The following is a 20,366-nucleotide window of genomic DNA, read 5'->3' as shown; positions in this document are numbered from 1 at the left end:
CTGAGAGTGATGTACATAATATGAGTGCAATTGAAGGTACATTCAAAGTAAATCATTTTCATTAATAAAAACCTTTAACTAAACTATTTTACCGTAACCTAAGCTTTAGCTTTCTAACAACTATAACTTCCACTGCGACATTGGTTTTTCACAGAACTTATGATAATGGTACGTAGGCCTATGTCGTACTTAAAACCATTTCAAATACTAATTAATACCACCAATGAATATTCGAAATGATTCCAAGATTTAACAGCTATCATTAGAAGATGCAACTAAGGGTTCTGAATTTCCCTATCTATTATATTTATTTAATAAATGGCCTATTAAATTTCCTATTATTCTTGAATCTTGGCGTCCACTTCATCCTTGAAAGAATTATCAAGTACAATTTCATCGACATTTACTAAAAGCTGAGTTATTTATATTGATCGCAAAGTTCTAGAAAAATTCGTACTTGAGTGACATTATCATTAGTTTTGTGAAAAACTATTGTCGCAATAGAAGCTTAGAGTAATATTCTATAGTAATATTAGTTTAGTTAAAGGACTTCATTTCCTTTCTATCCTCTAAGCTGCTGCAAACGTAATTGCCTACATGGGTGAAAATGTCAAAAAGGGCGTTTTCACTAATGTAGTTGAAATTAAATTAAAATTCTTGTAAAGAAATACAGTTTTGTATGGTTTTGTATCAAATTTAGTTTGGTATAGGAGCAGAAATTTATAAAAAAATAAGTAGTTATATAGATAAAGAAAAGTGTTTATTTACAAATCATATCATAGAAGTACTCAAATTACTTGAAAACAATAAAATTCAAAACAAAACAATTCAAGAATAAAAAATTAGTGAAAAATCATCAAACACAACAATAATATGACACAAGATAACGGTTAACAAATCAGTACATCACAGATCGCTTTCTTATATATTATTTCTGTTAGATTAATCATGATGCTTATGGACAAGATGATGGACACCGTATTTAACGTCAGCGTGGAAACTGTAACAATGGAAAAACAAAACATATTAATTAAAGGTTTAAAACTTTCTATGGATTTCGTGACAGCGTCATTTGCTTAGAATCAAAGCATTAAATAAAAAATCTGCTGATAAAAGAGCTTACTTAAATAATATACATTTGAAACAAAAGAGCCATTTTGTTTTTGATTTTTGAAAATTTAACCCCTGAGTGTGTAAAATAGGGGGTTGAAATTTGTGTAGTCCATGCGGACGAAGTCGCGGGCATAAGCTAGTTATTGTATAAAATGTATCTTTACCCAGAGTGTTTGTCGGACTCATAATGCACATTCCTTTCAGAACCATCAGGCTGGTGCAGGCTGTAGTATCCCTTGACGACGTCTCCATCACGAGTCTCGTGCTGGGACTTGATGTCACCGGTATGATGATCCTCTACTTTGTAATCGAATTCGTACTTAGGGTATGCCTGGTGAAAGACAGTAAAGATAAGTTTATATTCAAAGTGGTTATACTTATACTAAGAAATGTTAGCTGTTCATATTGTAGGTTATACATATTATTATGAATTCATTGCATAGGAAAAAGTTGGAAAGATGGTTCATAAGGTATTTGGTATCTGTATCGGTAGAGATGGCAACTTATGGTTGGATGGTTTCTTGCTGGTTCTTATCGGTAGGAAAGGCATTCCGAACCAGTGGTAGATGCATCCGACTATTCGAAAGTATTTGTAAAAGTTTATTCGAATAAAAAAGATTTTTATTTTATTTTATTTTTTATTTTATGCTGATCGCATAATATGAGACGAGTTATTTTTCAGTACTGAAATACAGGATTGAGGCACATAATAATAAGTTGGTCATGATGATGTCATCCGCTTTTCAATGGTTGATCCGTTTTTCATTTTAGCACGGTAAATCTGTCACTTGTAGCTTATGTGCGATATTATATTAGCAGAAAGCTGATTGTTTGCCACGAGATGAGCCGCAAGAAGCACCAATGCCACAAGAGTAGTGAGAAACGAATTCTCAGCACTAACAATGACAATGAAGTTCTAGACTCTCGACTAGCAGTCGAGCGCGATCAAAAGCAACATCACAATTTTATGTGTCTCTTATGCTATGTCTAGAGCATCACCTTACCTACCTAAACATACCTTACCTGTAATAAAATTAATGGCACTTACATAGTAGTCAACATGTTTATGTTCATGTTCATGTCCGTATCCACGATCATGATCTCCACGGACATGCACGATCTCTGGGTGTCCGTCGTGACGCGAAATGTGCTGCGAAGAGTATGCCTCTCCATAGCGATGCCCTGGTTGGGCAACCGCTAGAGCGACGAGGGTGACGAAGAACAATACCTGAAATAGATGAAATAACAGGTGAAAATAAACTTTCAAAATCTTTTGAGGTCCATATGAGTCACCTGATAAGCCTGTGCAGATCGCCAAAGTGTTACTTGTACTACGCTGCTATCTCCTGCCTCCTGTCTTAAAGAATACTAGAAGATGTACGACAGTTGCTAGCTTAGCTATAAGATTATATTGTTCGATGCTATCTGTAGGTGGGCTAATTCCTCCTCCTTTGGTTCTTTGAAACCTGCACAGATACAGACTGCAATGGTTTCAGAACTTCACAATAAACGCATGCACGATTTGTAACACAAAGGACTCTATAAAGCACGTGTTACACTTCAGGATTCTATGAGCGATCCGCAGTATCGTTCACCTCATACGCTTCGATTACGACTTCTTGGAGCTGATTGGTTGGTTGATCGGGTGGTTAAAGCTGGATTGTGGTTTTTCGCTTTTCGCACATTTACTCCAAAAAGCTGACGAAAAGCATCGATTGCATGGGATCACTAATAATTTCTTTGATATCTTCAAATATCCTTTAATTAGGGTAACCATGTAAACGTTTCACAATTGGAGATATCCATTTCTGAATTCTCATCATTATAATATCTTCAATTAGTTCTGTTCCACTGCGTGTTTCCTTTCAACGTAACGAAGATTGCATTGAAGATCGCATGCCGAATTTTAAACATCCAATCAAAACTACCGATTTACTCAGGGAAACATAATATTGCGAAATACTAAATAGCTTAATAATTTCAAACAACTAATTTAAACGGTATTAGAATGATTAGTGCAAAATTATTATACCTTGGCGAACATTTTTTGTTTAGTATGTATAGTTCTTGTAGCTGAGTCAAGAAGTCAACTGATATGTGTGAACAAAAATTTGCGTCTTTTATATTGGCCACAAAGGGTTAATTATCCGAGGTTCTATTGATTTCACTCAGTTTAATTGCTATAGTTACAGTTATTAGCCAAGTTGTATGTGTGCAAAATTTTCAAACGTTTCGCAAAAATTATCTATAAAAACCGTTTAACTGTCCACGAAATACAATATCTATATAATGAGCTTAAATATTCTTATCTGATCTTGGTAATAATTGAAAGTTATGAAATTTTACCTTTTGTAAACAAATTCTTTTAGGTGTTTGTAACAATAAATAATGTGTTATGTAGTATTAACAGGTAGGTATAATTTTATGCACTAGTAACTCAGTTCGTTTATCTACGTCCCTACTGGTAAAAGTAGTTTAAACTTTTGAAACAATGTAACTATATCGCGGAGTTACCTGTAAGTACATTTTAACACAATTTTAATTTTTCGTAAGTTTAAAAAATAAAGTAAGTCAAAAATATTTTTAAAGAGGATATGTCAAAAATTACTTCCATGCACTGCAACAAGGCAAAGTGTTCAGAAAGATGGCTGCGTTATCATACTGAATGATCAAACTAATCTACAGGCCAAGGTACTAAATAGACTTCCGATCATCTGTGGACTTCTAGCATGCTCGCTGTACGACCCTCTATTTTTTTCAATTTTCAATACTAAAAGGTGCAAATATCAAATAAGTAGATGATACTCGCGGCTTCGTCCGCCTGGATTTAGGTTTTTTAAAGATCTCGTGGAAACTTATTGATTTTCTAGGATAAAAAGTCCGCTCCGGGTAGCCAGCTATTTCTGCACCTTATCAAAATCGGTTAAACGTATGAACGGTAAAAATAAAGATTTTCAGATTTAAAATTGTATTATGTATTTTCTGTTTTCATATTTGTTTGGCCCTTTCTGGCTTGGTAGCCGCCATCCCGACAACCTTGAGATTGCTTGTAAGATAGTGTTGATAGTGCTTGCCAGTAGTTGCTAGTGTATCCACTCATGTGACATCCCACACAAACTACCTTCGTTGCTTCAACGGGATAAGAGTCACACTATAAACCGGATTCTCTTTTTCATTTGAATAGTTTATCTATAACTGTAAAAAGACATGCCCTGACTGACTGACTGACTGATCTATCAATGCACTTTCTCTATGATGCATCATAGACTAAGCCGCTAGAAACTTTGACAGTAGCTTCCTATTATGGCGTAGACATTCATTAAGAAAGGATTGTTGAAATATGTTGAAATGGTTTGCTCAATGTTATGGTTGAATAAGGCTTTGGGTAAAAACACAGATGTACATGTTCAGGATTTTTGGAGATTTGGATTTGAAGGAAATTTAGAAAATCCACCCGAGCGATGCAAAGATGGATCAGCTAGTTTAGTAACTTAAATACAAATTACTTTATCCATGGCTACAGATATCTACTTACTAGAGTTTTTTTACTGTGGCTTTAGAATGCGTTTCCACTAAAGTGGAGCGGACCGGAGACTTGTATTTTCGATTAATCGATAATTATTGAGAGATGACGGAATAAAATTATCACATCATCTCTCAATAATCTGATTGGTGTATTGGTATATTAAACACGTCTCCGCTCTTTTACGTGAGTGAAACTTACAGGTGTATCTGCCGCCTTATGAAAATTTTTCATCATGGTTTGGCTACTTAATTAAAAACAGCTCCAACTCTGACCTAAATCGATTACTTAACTAGAACCCGACAATGAGGATGACTAAAATCACTTAGGCACAGATACCTAAGGATGCGTTTCCACTGAAGCAGAGAGGAAAAGAGAGGAGTGGAGACGTGTTCAATATAACAATCAGATTGCAGACCCATGATGTGATTGCAGTCAAACGCTGGTCTGCAATATTTAAAAAAAACTTATAGGTGTAATCGCGGCCTTAGAATTTTCTAAGTAGAAAAGTTATAAATAATTGTACTCCCTTTTACTAATTCTGGAGCTCTTTTGATTCTACGTCAATAATTAGGTATTGACAAAATGTGGTCTTCTAATTAAGCGATCACAACAGAAACTCAGGATTTTCGGTAGTCTTTTTAAATTTAAAACTACGTAATTTTTTCTATTTTTTAGTATATATAAGTATTTCTTCTAGTTTTGCCCTACAAACTCTTCGTAAGAAATGTTAAGTACGAGTAAAAAAAGTTGTAGATGTTGGGTAGGAGGAATAAATTAATAGTCTAAAATAATTTATGAGTATTTTATTTATTAACAAACTGTACAAGTAGGTATAACAATGTAAATCAACATCTTATATCATACATCATCGGGTACCATCTTTTTATTGAAGTTTGGCGGTCGATAGGTCCTGATACAACATTCATTAAAATATTTTTTACTTATTTTAACTAAATAACAAATAAATGTTGAACTTATTTATCTTAGTTAATAATAGTGTTTCTTGGGGATGATATGATGCGTATCGTACTTGACATCAGCGTGGAATCTGAAACAAAATGTATCACAATTAAAAACCATTAAAAAACTCTCGTTACCTAATCAGTTTTAATATTTCTTAGAAAGTTCTTATTGTTTTTTTTAAAGATTTTTCAGATCTTCTTTCATTGTATCCTACAAATAGCTCAAATGCAATTAGTGCAACACATCCGTCTCGTCAAACCTGGGACCATCAACTATACAAGACCACAGCGCTAACCACTGCGCCAGGAAGACCGCTGAACTATGATTGCCATAAGGTGCGAAAGCAAAACTATAGTCAGGCTGACCCAATTTTTTTTTAATTCGTGTATAAATAATATTATGAGTGATACCGGACGTATTTAAAATTTTAAGTACGTGAATTAATCACGCAAGTCTAATTTGTGGTAATTGTCGATAAGTATAGATCCAGACAATAATTAATATATTGAGTTTATAACATGTTGAGTGGCTGAAGGACGTCATCACAATAAGTTAAGCAAAAAATATGAACTCTCTCTCCACGCTAGTATAATGTAAAAATGTCATATTAGCAATTATTATCATTGCATATTGAGATAGGAATAGTAATACATAGATATAGTCCATACATAGGTATCATAAACATCATCATGATCCACTTCTGAGTGTGGGTCTCCTCTTAGAATGATAAGGGTATAGGACATAGTCCCCTATGCCAGTGCGAATTGGCAGAGCTTTGAATACAGTATGGTCAACTCTCAGACATGCAGGTTTCCTCAGGTAATTTTTTTATCACTCAGTGTAGCAGCAATGAAGAATCATCCAAATATCAAATTTGATCGTTTTGAATGCAATTTGAATGGGCTTAAAATGTCAAAAAATAAAATTAATGTAAAGCGTACCCGGTATGGTGGTCGCCATGGTAGTGAACAGCTCTCACTGAACCATCAGGCTGGTGCAACGAGTAGTAGCCCTTTACAACGTCGCCATCACGCGTCTCGTGTTGCGACTTGATGTCGCCGGTGTGGTCGTCGTGCACTTTGTACTCGAAGGTGTACTTGGGATGTGTCTGTTAAGAGATATAATCATTTTGTAAGTATGAAAAACAAACATGAAGCGTGCTTACAGTCGTGTGGCACTTTATTTCGACCGTAGTCGCGCTTCGATAACCGATAGCGAATCATCGGCATTTAACCGTGGACAAAGATTATTGGTTTTATTTTTTAAAAATACCAAAACCTACTCTATCTTACAGACAGTAATTTGTTACTAGGTAAGTTTTCAAAAGCACATAATATGCACGAAATGCATATATTAATCCTTTATTTCAGTTTGTCTTCTACCTTTTCGTTTAATCGATTGATGTTCGGTACAAGTATAGCTTGCATAGTTTTCTTTGGCTTCCATCTCAGGGAAGAAAATAGGCTACTTTTTGTCCCGAAAAAATCAAAGAGTTCCATGAAGTTTTTTAAAACCTGAATGCACGTCGACAAAGTCGCGGGCTCATCATAATGGAATATATTATGGGTTTATTGTAAACCTACATGGTAATCGATATGATTATGCCCGTGATGTCCATGCAGATGCACAATCTTTGGATGTCCGTCATGTCGAGAAATATGTTGAGACGAATATGCGTGACCATGTCCATATCCATAATCGGCGAAGGAAACCACAGCAAGAATGACGAAACACAGAACCTGGAATATTTTTTCAAACTTTATTATCACATTAAACTTTAATGAAAGAAAATTTGAAGAAATTATTTTAGTATTGCACTTTGTATGTATGTATGTTTGTGAGTATCTAACACAAAACACTTTCGATAGAGTCTCTCCACAAACACAACCACTGAACTAGATTTTAACTAAATATTTAGTAAAAATATGTATTTTTTTTTAATAATAATTAATCTCAAGAAAAAATACCTTGAAAGACATTTTGTTTGTGTTTTCTTTATTACTTCCTTTAACTTCTAAACATAGAACTGGAATGATAAATAATAACCAAATTCATGTCTTTTATATCTTTTAATAGTCAGGGTAACGATATAAAAATTTCACTTCATGCAATACCTTTTAAAAATTATAGTAGATACGCGCTATGAGGTTAGCAATAGTTTCCTAATATCGACATGAACCACGTATACAATAGTATTTCACTATCTAAGATGAATGGCCTCAAATTAAATAAAATTCTTAATGTAAATAAGAGAAATAGCATTAAAGAGTTATAAGAACAGATGAATTTAAATAATTTGGCAAAATGAAAACTGGGGATTCACAATATTCGAGCCAAAATAATATCCATTTCTAGCTTTGTACAGTGATGGAGTAAAAATATGTAAGTCGTAGAATGAACAATATGCCAAGGATTAAAAATACTTAAGCTGTTATTATAAGACTCGTCTCGACTGCACTGGCTAAATACTAAGGATACCTATGCATGACGTTGACAGTTCCTGATAACTTACATTATTTCATTTATGAGATAAGTTAGCACAACCGGCAATCGGTTACTCTCGTTTAGGATCTTCTCACTGCTGATTTGATCACGCAGCGTATTTAGCATTGACCTGTGAAATTTAGCAATTTTCTTCTGTAAAGCTTCTCTTAGTGAAATATACCAAAATGAATTTATTTATATCGTGTCCAAAATATAAGAGATTTCATATTAGCCTACGGTCCCAGGCATCAATATTGTAGACTCTTGGTAAAAAAATTAGTAATGATTTAAGATCATTAGATGTTTACTTGTTGGTTTTTGGTTTGTCCTTTAATCACGCCGTAACGTTTTTATGGAGACAGACATGGGAAATGACATAAGCTGCATACTTTTAACGAGGAAAATCAAAGAAAAAAATCCAAATCCACGCGGATGAAGTTGCGTTCATCATTTAGTGTTTTGATATAGTTCTTATAAACAGCTGTACCTACGAGTAGGTATTTTGTCGTTATTTTAGTCCACTCTTTTGCAAAAGCTCAGATGATCTTAATAATAATAATTATACGAGTGTTTGATAGTGATAAGGTTGCAATTTGCTTTGTGAGACTACTAATTAAAATAAGTACCTACCTATCAGTATCGTGCAGGTCATAGAGGCATAAATGCACTGCTTACCCCAGTTGTAATAGCCCAATGCATATTTTTCATAATGACCTGCCAGTAAATAGGTTCCTACTTAACTAATGCCTACCCTGGCTCCAAACACTGTGCACGCCACTGCTACCTATCTATTAACACAATGCTTGCAATTCACGACAGCGAGTGGACGTTACTTGTGGTTACGTCGGATAAGCAGGCATTGCGTAAGTGTGCGTGCATGTCGGACCAATCAGTGGTGAGCAAGCGCTCGCAAACGCACACATTTAGTGTAGCTTACTTATACCGATACGACTTAAATAAAAGCATGAGCCACTCGCCTTCGTGAATTGCAAGAACTGTAAATAATGTTTGGTTCTGGAACCATTGCTATCCATCCATCCATATTATTATAAATGCAAAAGCCTGTTTGTTTATTGCTTTATTCTTTAATTATGCCGTAACGGATCGACGTGATTTTTTCTGCAAGGACAGAGTTAAAGACGTGGAGAGTGACATAGGCTACTACTTATCCCGGAAAATCGAAACGTCCCCACGGCAATGTAAAAATTTTAATCCAAGGGCGAAGATGTGGGCATCAGCTAGTATTTAATAATAATATAACATGGCTAGATGAATTAAATGTAATCATTTAAAGAAAATCCGTTTTTGTAACAGTAACGTAGTAAAATGCAGCACGAACAGGCTCATGACCGTGACATTGACCGCACCTAACTTGCGTGGCAGACAACCTAGTTTATTTATTTGATGCTGTTATACTGTTGTTACGTTCTTTTACGTCACGTTGGAAAACTTTTTACAAATAACTAAGTATGTATTTAAAATGAATTATAAGTTACATATTTAAATAGATTTGAGTCAAAATTCTATTCGTTTCAGGGCTGATTTTTTAATCGCCAAATAATTTTCAACTCAGTAATGAGTTTGGACTGCACAAGTTTTGTTTTAGAACTCCGTCAAAACGTCTTTAACCGAGTTAAAGTTTATTCTTTGATTGAAAAGTCAGCTTTACGAATCAGAAAAACGATTAAGAATTCACCGTTTACGTTATTAAGTCACTGTTGTTTATTTAGATTTGTATATTGGACCTATTATGTATAATTAAAGGGAAAGAAAGGCATTCCGAATCAGTGGTGGCATTTGATGATTCAAAAGTACTTGTAAAAGTTTAATTGAATAAATAAATATTTTTATTTATTTATTTATAGTTTGTTTTTCTATACATATGTATACCACCGAGCTTCTTGCTAGTACTTTTCAGTATAGGCCCGCATAGCATTCCGAACCAGTAATGGTAGTTTCACTTCACGATTCAAAAGCATTTGTAAAAGCTTATTTGAATAAAAAAAATCTATCCTATTATTTAAATAACTTTTAATACAACACACTGTTATGTTGTCCAACGTGATATTATATTTGCACGTGTATGGGGCATGCGGGAACCATCTCCATAAATCATTTTATCGATCGGTGAAAGTTTGTATAAAATAAGTTCAATATTTTTTGGATTCTCTTACATTATCTTATATAGGTACAGTGGTAAATTAAAACTACCTGACTATTCATAAGCACTTTTAAAAATTTTACATGAATAAAAAACATTCTATTCTATTCTATTCTATATCTTCGATTAGCATAGCTTATAGAAGTAGATACCATTCAATTTGTATTTGCATGTATTCATTTTAGCAGCAATTCTAGTCGAGTACATTAAGTATCCATGTAGATTATAGTAAATAGGTATCTATTTATTAAAAATATTTTGAGAAAAACAAAATTACATATTGTTTGTAAAAATATTTTATTCATACAAAACGTATAAAACAATACTAAATCCAAGATGCTTAAATACATTTGGTTTACATATACTTAAGCTAGAAACTAATAATTTAATCTAATCATGATGTTTGGGATGGACGTGATGTACGCCGAATTTCACGTCAGCGTGGAAACTGGAACAAAGGAAAATGTAATGTTAAAAATCAAAAATAAAAATCCCGCATCTATATTTGCAAACAAGTGTTTCGTTGTAATAGCACTTCCATACAAACAAATTCTATTTCAGACCACATTTAGAACTTTAGAAACATAAGATCAAATCCTGTCTTTTAATTCCATAACCAGCTTGCTTTACTAAATTCTATAGATTTCTTTAGAAGATTCTCGAAAATTAACATGTAGGACTAGCTAATACAAAAGCATGAATTACAGTGTGGCTCATGTGCCACGTGTACGTTGAGGGTACTAAGTCAAAAACCTTTTCACAACTCTCAAAACAACTGTAGGTATAAAGTTTTAACTCAATCAGATGAACGACGCATGAACGTATAGATAACGAACATACCTACAGACAGGCAAACATTAATTTTTATTTACGCTGACATTTGAAAATAACAAAGCAATAATGCAAATCTCTACGCGATGCGATGTGAAGACCAATAAAGTGTATGACTTTAGTACCTCTTCTAGTTAGCACGTTTACATTTTCTACATCATCGTCACTTAGTTGACGTACCATCAGACAAAATCACAAGCCTATCAAATAATATAAAAAGAAATATCCTGGCTCACTGGACTGACTCATCAACGCCCATCTTAAATCTCTGGGAGCTAGAAAACTGAAATTTGGCACAGAGGTTCCCTTTGTAATGTAGTCAAGGAACGAGGCCGGATTTATTGAGATTCCCTCGGGTTAGGAAATAATTATGAGTCACCGTATAAAAATTTGGTATCTTTACCCAGTGTGTTTGTCAGCCTCGTAATGAACATTCCTTTCGGAACCGTCGGGCTGGTGCAGGCTGTAGTGTCCCTTGACAACATCGCCATCACGGGTCTCGTGTTGGGACTTGATGTCTCCTGTGTGATGGTCTTCTACTTTGTACTCGAAGGTGTACTTAGGATGAGTCTGAAAACAATCATTAACACAAAATTTAAAATGCTGTTATGCCTTCTGGTTCAGGAAGATTAAAGAGATTTAATTAAAATGAGCATGACTAACTGCCGTAGGTACTTCATGAAAGTAATTTCATGTGAACGTACTGCTTGCTTATTGTACCTACTTTTCATACATGTTTCACATAATAATATGACAAAAGTTCCTTTGTTAGTCCGATCTTTGAGTTGGTTTAAAATTTGATTGGACCGAACAGAATGAAAGGCTTTAATTACCATTGCCAGAGTGACCTAGAGTGAGTGAACTCTCGGTTTGATCCTGAATCGACTATATGTCAAATATTAGGCTATGGGTGAGGTGAAATCAAAGAAAAATAGGTAGAGGCTACCTAGCGTCAGATGTAGGAACATTTGACGCCTACCTGTGACGCCGAACCTAACTGTAGTGTTTTGCGCCATTGCTACGAAGGCACTTGATTGCCGACACGACCTTCAACTATGAAGTATATCAAGAAGGGACGTCTCGACAATACATACATGGTAGTCAACATGTCCATGACCTTCGTGTCCAACATGCACAATCTCGGGTTTGCCGTCATGTTTGGAGACGTGCTGAGAGGAGTAAGCCGGTGCATGCCCGTTCGCGACAACCACGGCAATGAGGGCAACAAAACACAACACCTGAAAAACAATTGGATAAACATTTCATCATCATCAACCCATCGCCAGCTGACTACTGTCTTCTCATACTGCATCGGTCTCCTCTCAGTGAGAGAAGAGTTTGGCCATAGTCCACCACGCTGGCTAAGTGCAGATTGGCAGACTTCACACACCTTTGAGAACATTATGGAGAACTCTCAGGCATGCAGGTTTCCACACAATGTTTTCCTTCACCGCTAAGCTTTATTTAATTTAACATAGCTAGTAAACTACATAAATATTTCCATAGTTTTGGTATCTTTTTATGCCATTTGACGAGGTGTGAAACATCAAATGGAGCTAATTTCAAATGTTGTTTTCTCTTGGTTTTCTTAATTGTTACATATTATCACTACAAGCAATTTTTTTCTGTCATTTTTAGTATCTTGTATAATAATTTAAAAGGTTTCAGATTAAAAGTAATATTGCAAACTCATATAACGTCTCCGGTTGAAAGTAAAAACAGTTGAAAAACTTTTAGAATAAAAATCAATCCTTTCTTAGAGTTAGGAAAATCCACAAATGAACACTTTCAAACACGATACGATACGAATTTGATAACACGATTTTAACACTCGTCACTAAAAAGTATTAAAACTAAAAGTATTTTTAAAATATTTTGTATACCTTGGAGTACATTTTGATTTATTTGTTTGTTTAGGATACTAAATTCAGGTATGAACTGATAAGTTACAGATAAAAATCTCGTCTTTTATATCGATAACAAGGGTATCTAACCAAGGTAATATTGATTTCTCTCTAACATTAACTAGTTGTTAAAATTATTATTTGCCGACTACACTACTAGAGAGAGAGCCAGCGCGTGCTAGACCTTCGTTATTTTATAAAAACTGAAAGTTTCTCTGCGTATTGTCCCCACACAGGAAGGAACGATCAGCGACTATGAAGTTTGGATCATGGTGGCTTTGGGAAATAACAGGTAACAAAGGTGTAAATAAACTTACGTCAAAGCATAAAGTCTATTTTTTATATATTTTCTTCGGAATAGTATTAGAAATCACTTCATGCGTTGCCAGACACTTAGTGTCGTTTGAACCCCCTGCCAGACATCTTTAAACGTTAGTAATTTATTAAACTTTAAAGGTGTTTGGCAGGGGGTTGCCACCCTACTAAGTGTCTGGCAATGCATGACGTGATTTCTAATACTATTCCGAAAAAAAATTAGACTTTATACTTTAACGTAAGATTTTTTACACCTTTATTACCTGTTATCTCCCAAAGCCACCATGATCCAAACAAATATCCAACTAAACGTTCCTCCCAGTTTTGGGGACAATACGCAGATAAACTTTCAGCTTTTATAAAATAACGAAGGTCTGGCACGCGCTAACTCTTAATTCATACGTTTACAATTATTGTCTTGCAAAAAACGTACCTAAGCTTAAATACATCAGTTGAGCTCATTGTAATACTGATAGCTGATTAAAAATGAGAATTAAATTATGCAAGATATTGCGTAGAGAATGTAGGCAAGTATGTATTTAAATATTTACAATGGTTTACTTTACAATGACAATAATGACTTATTTCCCCTTTCATACCCTTTCAGCTCTACTAATTACCTAATGCAATATTTAAATCATGATTATGATACATCTTGATAAGTACCGCAGGGACCAACTCAGTTATACGTCATGCCTGTAGAAAATGAATTCGATTAAAATTTAATAACGATCAAGTAATTAAAGTTCCCGTGAAGACCGAGATAAAAACACTGAACGAGCACTCCTCAATACTTTAAATTTTAAAATTGACCTAATATAAAAATAATAAAAATATGATTCAATGATTTCCAATACAAATATAAATATTGTTATAATAGCTATTTCCGTTAATTTGGTAACCTCTATCTTGAAGGATCAGGAAAACATAATACTTACGCTGTTTTTATTACTGAAACTTCAAATAGGTACTCTACAGCACACATCGATCATTCTTCATTGTGGTGTCAGGACTCAGGAGGCAATGATGTTATGAATCATATCAGTTGTATACAAAATACATAATATTATGTCTTCACATAAATCTTGTGGACAGAGAATTGTATTGTTAAATTACTAGGAAACTAGAATTACAGAAACACTTTTCCAGCTGTTCATATTCTGTGGTAAGATACCTACTTTCTACTTATTTATAGATTACTAGCTTATGCTCACGACTTCGTCCGCGTGGACTACATAAATTTTAAACCCCTATTTCACCCCCTTAGGAGTTGAATTTTCAAAAATCCTTTCTTAGCGGATCCCTACATCATAATAGCTATCTGCATGCAAAATTTCAGCCCGATCCGTCCGGTAGTTTATGCTGTCCGTTGATAGATCAGTCAGTCAGTCAGACACCTTTTCCTTTTATATATTTAGATTTTTAGTGACATTCGTTTAGCTTTTGGTCCATGTTTTCTATATTATATTTATTAAATCCAGAATTATGTAGAAAGCTGCTTAATATTTTAGTCATTTTAGGGTTGTGAGAAGATTTGTACATATTTCGACTCTGACTTACCGTTAGAATATAATATTGTAATTCAGCTTATGCCAGCAACTTTGTCCGCGTGGACTACACAAACTTCAAATCCCACTTTTGCACCCATAAGGGTTTAATTTTCAACAACCGTTTCTTAGCGGATGTTAATGTCATAATGGCATCATAATGGTTATCTGTATGCTAGTTGAGCTCTGTGTTGATAGATCAGTCAGTCAGTCAGCTTTTCCTTTTATATATTTAGACTACCTTATGCTCGCAACTTCATCCGCGTAGACTACCCAAATTTCGAGCCCGTACTTTACCACCTTAGGGGTTGAATTTTCAAAAAATATTTCTTAGCGTATATCTTCGTTATAATAGCTATCTGCATGCATCAGTCTTATCTGACCAGTAGTTTGAGCTGTGCTTTGATAGATCAGTCAGTCAGTTAGTCAGTCGGTCAGCTTTTCCTTTTATATATTTAGATAAAGGTCTCAATTTTTTTTAATGAAATGGTTTTCGTTTAAAACATTTTGGACTGATTTATTCTTCTGAACCATATTACACGCCTACTTGCGTAATAATAACTATTCATTTGAAGCTGACAATAGTTAATACCTAACTAGAAAATCTAAATATCTAGTATTATACTACTTTGTAAAGGTTCATTTCATAATAAAAAATATAGTTCAGGGCTTAATATCTATTCATTAAAAAAAAATGATTCACTCCGAGGTCGCTTTCCATCGGAATCAAAACAAATCTGAGTAATATACAAGTGTTCTCAAGTGAGTTATCCATCCATATATTACAATAATATAAATAAAAACCGGTCAAGTGCGAGTCAAACTATTCCATTAAGGGTTTCTTGTGAGGTTTCTTAGCTTAGAAAGAAAGATGTAAATAAGTAGTTATTTGGATAAATTCATCAATCAGCTCAAAAACAAATCCCTTTTATTTAGGACTAGCGACCCGCCCCGGCTTCGCAGGGGTAGTTTATTAGGTAAGTACAATAAAAAAAACTATGTTACTCAAATATAATGTAGCTTTCCAATGGTGAAAGAATTTTCTAAATCGGTTCAGTAGTTCCAGAGATTACCCCCTACATACAACCTCTTTTTAATATTAGTATGACTATGTTTATCTTTGAATGTTTATTGCTAAATTTTTTTTAATGTGTTGGAGACTTTGTTTTATTTTTCCTGTAATTTTTACATAAACTTCCATAACTTCTAAGTATAATTATTTAAGATTTTTTGCTTTACTATTTTGGAGATAAAGGAGTGGGAAGTTATATAAAAACCAAATCCGTTCTGCAACACATGTTAGATGCAAACAAAAGAACATCTGCGTTAAATCTGAATACTAATATCTAGCTACTGAATTTTGCATGTTGTACAAGTTTTAGAAATCTCAAATTGACGGGGTGTTTTATGCGGCTTATGTAAATGTAACAATCTCCATGTTCTACTTAATATGTAAATGAGAAAATAATAAATTAGAGCAGCTACGATACCTACTACATTTAGAATTTAGTATTTAAAATAGTTTAGAGTTTAATATAGTGTAACTTTTAAAATAAAATATTTATTCGGATACGTCATGTTGGATATTTATATATCCTACTAGCAGTTGCCCCCGACTTCATCCGCGTCATCATCACGATCAACCCATCGCGGGCCAACATCGAGTACGGGTCTCCTCTCAGAATAATAAATTAGGTTTAGGCCATAGTCTACTCCTCTGGCTCAGTGTGGATTCGCAGACTTCACACACCTTTAAAAACATTATAGAGAACTCTCACTTCGCAGGCATGTAGGTTTTCTCACGATGTTTTTCTTCCCGTTTAAGCAAGTGATATTGAATTGCTTAGAACTCGTTTAACTGTAGAAGTAAGAGGGATCGATCCCCGAACCTTGACTGGAAGTTCGATGTCTTAACTATCTTTGGAACCCCGGATTAGTCGAAAAGGCATGATCATAAAATATAAATACTGCAGCATCAAGAGGCCTAAATTTTCAGCCTAATTTTTTCGATCTAGGGTAGACTGACAACCTTCACATTGGTTACGTAAATTACGTCACACAGAGTGTCGTGCACTGGTTACAAATTTGCCGCCCCAAGCGGTAACAGATTGATTCAATTCTTTCTCGTAACGTCTCCGGTATATATTGAGGTATACACCATTGCTAAGTCATCAGTTTCACTGCGGAAGTCTTAGGAGAAAGAGCAACATGCTAGCTAAAGTGAGATTTAAAAAAATAATTGAGCAGTTTTCACGTTCCATAATATGATCGTAATCTTATCTTAGTGTTATTGTTTTCAGATTGTGATTTGTGCCATCGCAGTGACGGCCTGCTACGGCCAAGAATACGTTTACAAATATAAGCCTGTGCAACGTGAACAAATCCAGGAATATAAATATCCAAGTGTGCAAAGTGCATACAATATTCGAAACCTGGAACCAGCGCCTATACGAGAAGAGGAGGAAGTCCAAGGACAACAAGTGTCTTTGCAGGCATCTGCTCATCATGAACCAGCGATATCATCACAAAGCATTCAGCATTACCAGTTGGCAAATGAAGAATCTCAGTCACAGGAAGCTAATGGCAACTATAACGAACAACCTGTTGCTTATAAACAGTATTATCCGAGCCAGGAACATAACATAAGATTCCAACAGCCTCAACACGGTAACAACAACATTCAAGCTTTGCATTATCCTGCAGTCTCGCACGAAGCTCCTTCAGTCCAGGTTCCATCACACGAAGAAGCTCAGTACATCCGTGTTCCTTCTCAACACTACCAGTATCAAGAATCTGAGCACAAAGCGCCAGCTCACCATGAATCTGATTCACATTCTCACGACGAGCCTATTGACTATTACGTAAGTTATACTAATTCTGATTTAAATCGCTAACTTGTTGACGGATGTCCGGACCTTACTTAACTTTCTATTGATTTATTCAAATCACACCTAATCCATTACTTGATCTAGCAATTGTGGAATAATCTTGTTATGTAAAGTGTATTACAAAATTGTTCTTATTTCAGGCCTATCCTAAATACCAATATGAATACAAAGTTGAGGACCCTCACACCGGAGACAATAAGTACCAGCATGAGGTTCGCGATGGTGACAGTGTGAAGGGAGTGTACTCTCTCCATGAGCCAGATGGTTCCATAAGGACTGTGGAATACGTTTCTGACAAACACCATGGGTAATTAAACATGATTTACATCTATACTCGTACTGAAAATAAACTTTAAAACTATTAAAACAAATGCCTAGTCATGTTACTTTCATATTATATGGTGTATATTATATAATTTGAGCTCGAAGACAGAAAATACAAATGTTCCTGTAAAGGAGATCGTCTTCATCATGATCAACCCATCGCTGGGCCCGATTCTGAGCACGGATCTCCTCTCAGAATGGGAAGGGCTGTGGTCATACTCTACCCAGTGCGGATTGGCAAACTTCATACTGCTTTGAGAACATCATTGAGAACTGGTAGGCATGCAGATTTCCTCAAGATGTTTTCCTTCAACGTTAAAGCAAGTGATTTTTAATTTCCTACAAGTCACTCTACAATAAAATTAATGTGCACTAATGAGTCATAATTTTAAGTCTTCTTTCTAGATCCGATTTCTATGTAACATATCTACTTCTTTTTTACATAATATATATATTAATTATCGTTGATTACAGTAAAAGTTGAGTATAATATTTTTCCTCTAATATTTTTATTTTATTTTAGATTCAATGCCATCGTGAAACACTCAGCGCCTGGTCAACACGTACACATTAACAGCCATCATGAAAATTAATTTTAATTTGATAATTTTATTTAGTTAAGACTGATTGCGCTTAAATTATTAATATAACTTTGTTGCCCTAGTTATTGTTTGTTACTAAATGTGTAAATAAATATTAATATGCTGATTTAAAATTTTGCCCTTCTTTCATTTAACCCTCTTTAAAAATATACCTATTCCATCATCTTTATATCCATATACAAGTACCTATTTGTATTTTAAGTGATAATAAATAAAAATGATACATAAAATTAAAAAAATATAGCTCCTTGGTCAAAGAATTAGTTTGGCCATCCAAAGGGGAAATGCTGCCAGCATATTGGGTACAATGCCTCGCTGCGGTGGTCTCGATAAGGTTTTAAATTATTAATTTATTTTAGTTTTAATTAAGTGGTTTTTTTACTTTAATTTAGATACAAAAATATTTCTTTTAATTTAAATTAAAAAAAAATGTTTACTATTAAATAAATATTTTCAGTTTGAAAAAAATATATATTCTCTATAATTTATTTGAAGCCAATATACCTAATTGTGACACAAATAATATTGCAGTACTAGATGTTACCTTACTTTCTCTAATTTTTTATTGCTAATCATTATTTTACGATCGTCCGGTACTTATAATGAAGTTAACAAAATGATTAAGAGGGGTTTTATCGTAGCACGCTCCAAGCCAACGTAGTTCTCATTTGAATCAATCAAACTCAATACAATTTTGTCAACACCTTCTGGAAATTGATAACTGTGTCTTTAGTATTCCAGATTTCTTAAAAAAAATTGTAATTTTACAGTAACGCTGGTTCAAAGATTTACATAGAAATTCGCGTGATGGAGAGCATGGCTTTCAATTGCTCTATATCTTCTATAATATAAAAATGAATCACTAAATGTGTGGCTCATCGCAAATCTCGAGAACCGCTGAACCGATTTCGCTAATTCTTTTTTTATAATATTCCTTGAAGTACGAGGATGGTTCTTACGGAAAGAAAAATTTAATTCAAGCTCCCCCTCAATTTTCTAAACTCCACCCGAGCGAAGCCGTGGCGATTCAGCTAGTTGGTGATACAAAAATCAAATTGTAGCTTTTTAAAAATAAACGAAAAACAATTACGTGTAATTTTTGGAAATTATAACTATCAACTAAGAAATTAGTTACCGTTTTCGATTTAAACCAGTGATTAATCAAACTGAAAAATCTACATCCCTATTCGTAGCAGTTTCCGGAATTTTTTCTATCGAGCAAATTGTAGCAAATAGTGATCATAAGGAATTTAAATTAAAGTTTAAATGTTTAAATTTATGCTTTTTGGAAAAAGCATAAATTTAAACATTCAAGTTATTATATTTATCTATAGGTTTCAAACTAAAACTATATGTAGATAAACTATAGACAAAGCTTCCAAAGGCAAAGTTTTGCATATGGGTCGTTAATTAGCCATAACTAACACACTCTCGGTTGCATAAGCTAGATTATTATGAGCTTAAAATAACACCGCTTGTGTTCGAAAGTAATCATATCAATTTTATGTAATAACACATAGGCTTGGCTGATATTCCTATTAATGTGAATATTAATTGAATGATTACAATGATTTTGTGCTCTATTATAGAAGTTAATGCTAATAGTAAGAAAAAGAAGCAAGAATGAGATGTCATTTTGCAGTGAAATACAAATATATATACGAAATTCGTTTATTTAATTGCGTGTAGAAGTAGATCGCTACTTGAA

At 34.2% G+C, this 20,366-nt stretch overlaps 4 protein-coding genes across 4 annotated transcripts; 1 reads left to right on the top strand and 3 right to left on the bottom strand.

The window, feature by feature from the left end:
- Positions 1-793: 793 nt before the first annotated feature.
- Positions 794-3,193, bottom strand: LOC117982328 (adult-specific cuticular protein ACP-20-like). The gene is made up of 4 exons (XM_034968684.2): positions 3,146-3,193; positions 2,162-2,341; positions 1,278-1,444; positions 794-1,000 (listed from the first exon to the last, which is right to left on the bottom strand). Exons 1-4 carry the CDS (start codon positions 3,155-3,157, stop codon positions 943-945), a joined length of 417 nt encoding a protein of 138 aa, XP_034824575.1. The 5' UTR covers positions 3,158-3,193; the 3' UTR covers positions 794-942.
- Positions 3,194-5,447: 2,254 nt separating this feature from the next.
- Positions 5,448-7,623, bottom strand: LOC117982508 (cuticle protein 19-like). Its single transcript, XM_069498476.1, has 4 exons — positions 7,570-7,623; positions 7,186-7,341; positions 6,544-6,710; positions 5,448-5,687 (listed from the first exon to the last, which is right to left on the bottom strand). The coding sequence occupies exons 1-4, from the start codon at positions 7,579-7,581 to the stop codon at positions 5,627-5,629; spliced, it is 396 nt and encodes a 131-aa protein (XP_069354577.1). The 5' UTR covers positions 7,582-7,623; the 3' UTR covers positions 5,448-5,626.
- A 2,960-nt stretch (positions 7,624-10,583) lies between these two features.
- Positions 10,584-13,003, bottom strand: LOC138402311 (cuticle protein 19-like). The gene is made up of 4 exons (XM_069498477.1): positions 12,962-13,003; positions 12,173-12,316; positions 11,482-11,648; positions 10,584-10,695 (listed from the first exon to the last, which is right to left on the bottom strand). The coding sequence occupies exons 1-4, from the start codon at positions 12,971-12,973 to the stop codon at positions 10,638-10,640; spliced, it is 381 nt and encodes a 126-aa protein (XP_069354578.1). The 5' UTR covers positions 12,974-13,003; the 3' UTR covers positions 10,584-10,637.
- A 4,007-nt stretch (positions 13,004-17,010) lies between these two features.
- LOC117982507 (uncharacterized) lies at positions 17,011-18,757 on the top strand. The gene is made up of 4 exons (XM_034968861.2): positions 17,011-17,064; positions 17,145-17,705; positions 17,873-18,039; positions 18,580-18,757. Exons 1-4 carry the CDS (start codon positions 17,053-17,055, stop codon positions 18,647-18,649), a joined length of 810 nt encoding a protein of 269 aa, XP_034824752.1. The 5' UTR covers positions 17,011-17,052; the 3' UTR covers positions 18,650-18,757.
- Positions 18,758-20,366: the final 1,609 nt, after the last annotated feature.

Source organism: Maniola hyperantus, chromosome 5 (assembly GCF_902806685.2).
Source record: "Maniola hyperantus chromosome 5, iAphHyp1.2, whole genome shotgun sequence".
NCBI classification, from domain to species: domain Eukaryota; kingdom Metazoa; phylum Arthropoda; class Insecta; order Lepidoptera; family Nymphalidae; genus Maniola; species Maniola hyperantus.
Note: the sequence above shows the minus strand (reverse complement) of the source record. Positions and strands in the feature narration are given on the sequence as shown.

Coding starts and splice junctions, on each gene's coding strand:
- LOC117982328 (XM_034968684.2), bottom strand. Junction 1,445..2,161: donor ATAAACATGTTGACTACTAT/GTAAGTGCCATT, acceptor GTCTTTCACCAG/GCATACCCTAAGTACGAATT. Junction 1,001..1,277: donor GAGTCCGACAAACACTCTGG/GTAAAGATACAT, acceptor CCATTGTTACAG/TTTCCACGCTGACGTTAAAT.
- LOC117982508 (XM_069498476.1), bottom strand. Junction 6,711..7,185: donor ATAATCATATCGATTACCAT/GTAGGTTTACAA, acceptor ATCTCTTAACAG/ACACATCCCAAGTACACCTT. Junction 5,688..6,543: donor CATGGCGACCACCATACCGG/GTACGCTTTACA, acceptor ATTTTGTTTCAG/ATTCCACGCTGATGTCAAGT.
- LOC138402311 (XM_069498477.1), bottom strand. Junction 11,649..12,172: donor ATGGACATGTTGACTACCAT/GTATGTATTGTC, acceptor GATTGTTTTCAG/ACTCATCCTAAGTACACCTT. Junction 10,696..11,481: donor GAGGCTGACAAACACACTGG/GTAAAGATACCA, acceptor CCTTTGTTCCAG/TTTCCACGCTGACGTGAAAT.
- LOC117982507 (XM_034968861.2), top strand. Junction 17,706..17,872: donor ACGAGCCTATTGACTATTAC/GTAAGTTATACT, acceptor TTCTTATTTCAG/GCCTATCCTAAATACCAATA. Junction 18,040..18,579: donor GTTTCTGACAAACACCATGG/GTAATTAAACAT, acceptor ATTTTATTTTAG/ATTCAATGCCATCGTGAAAC.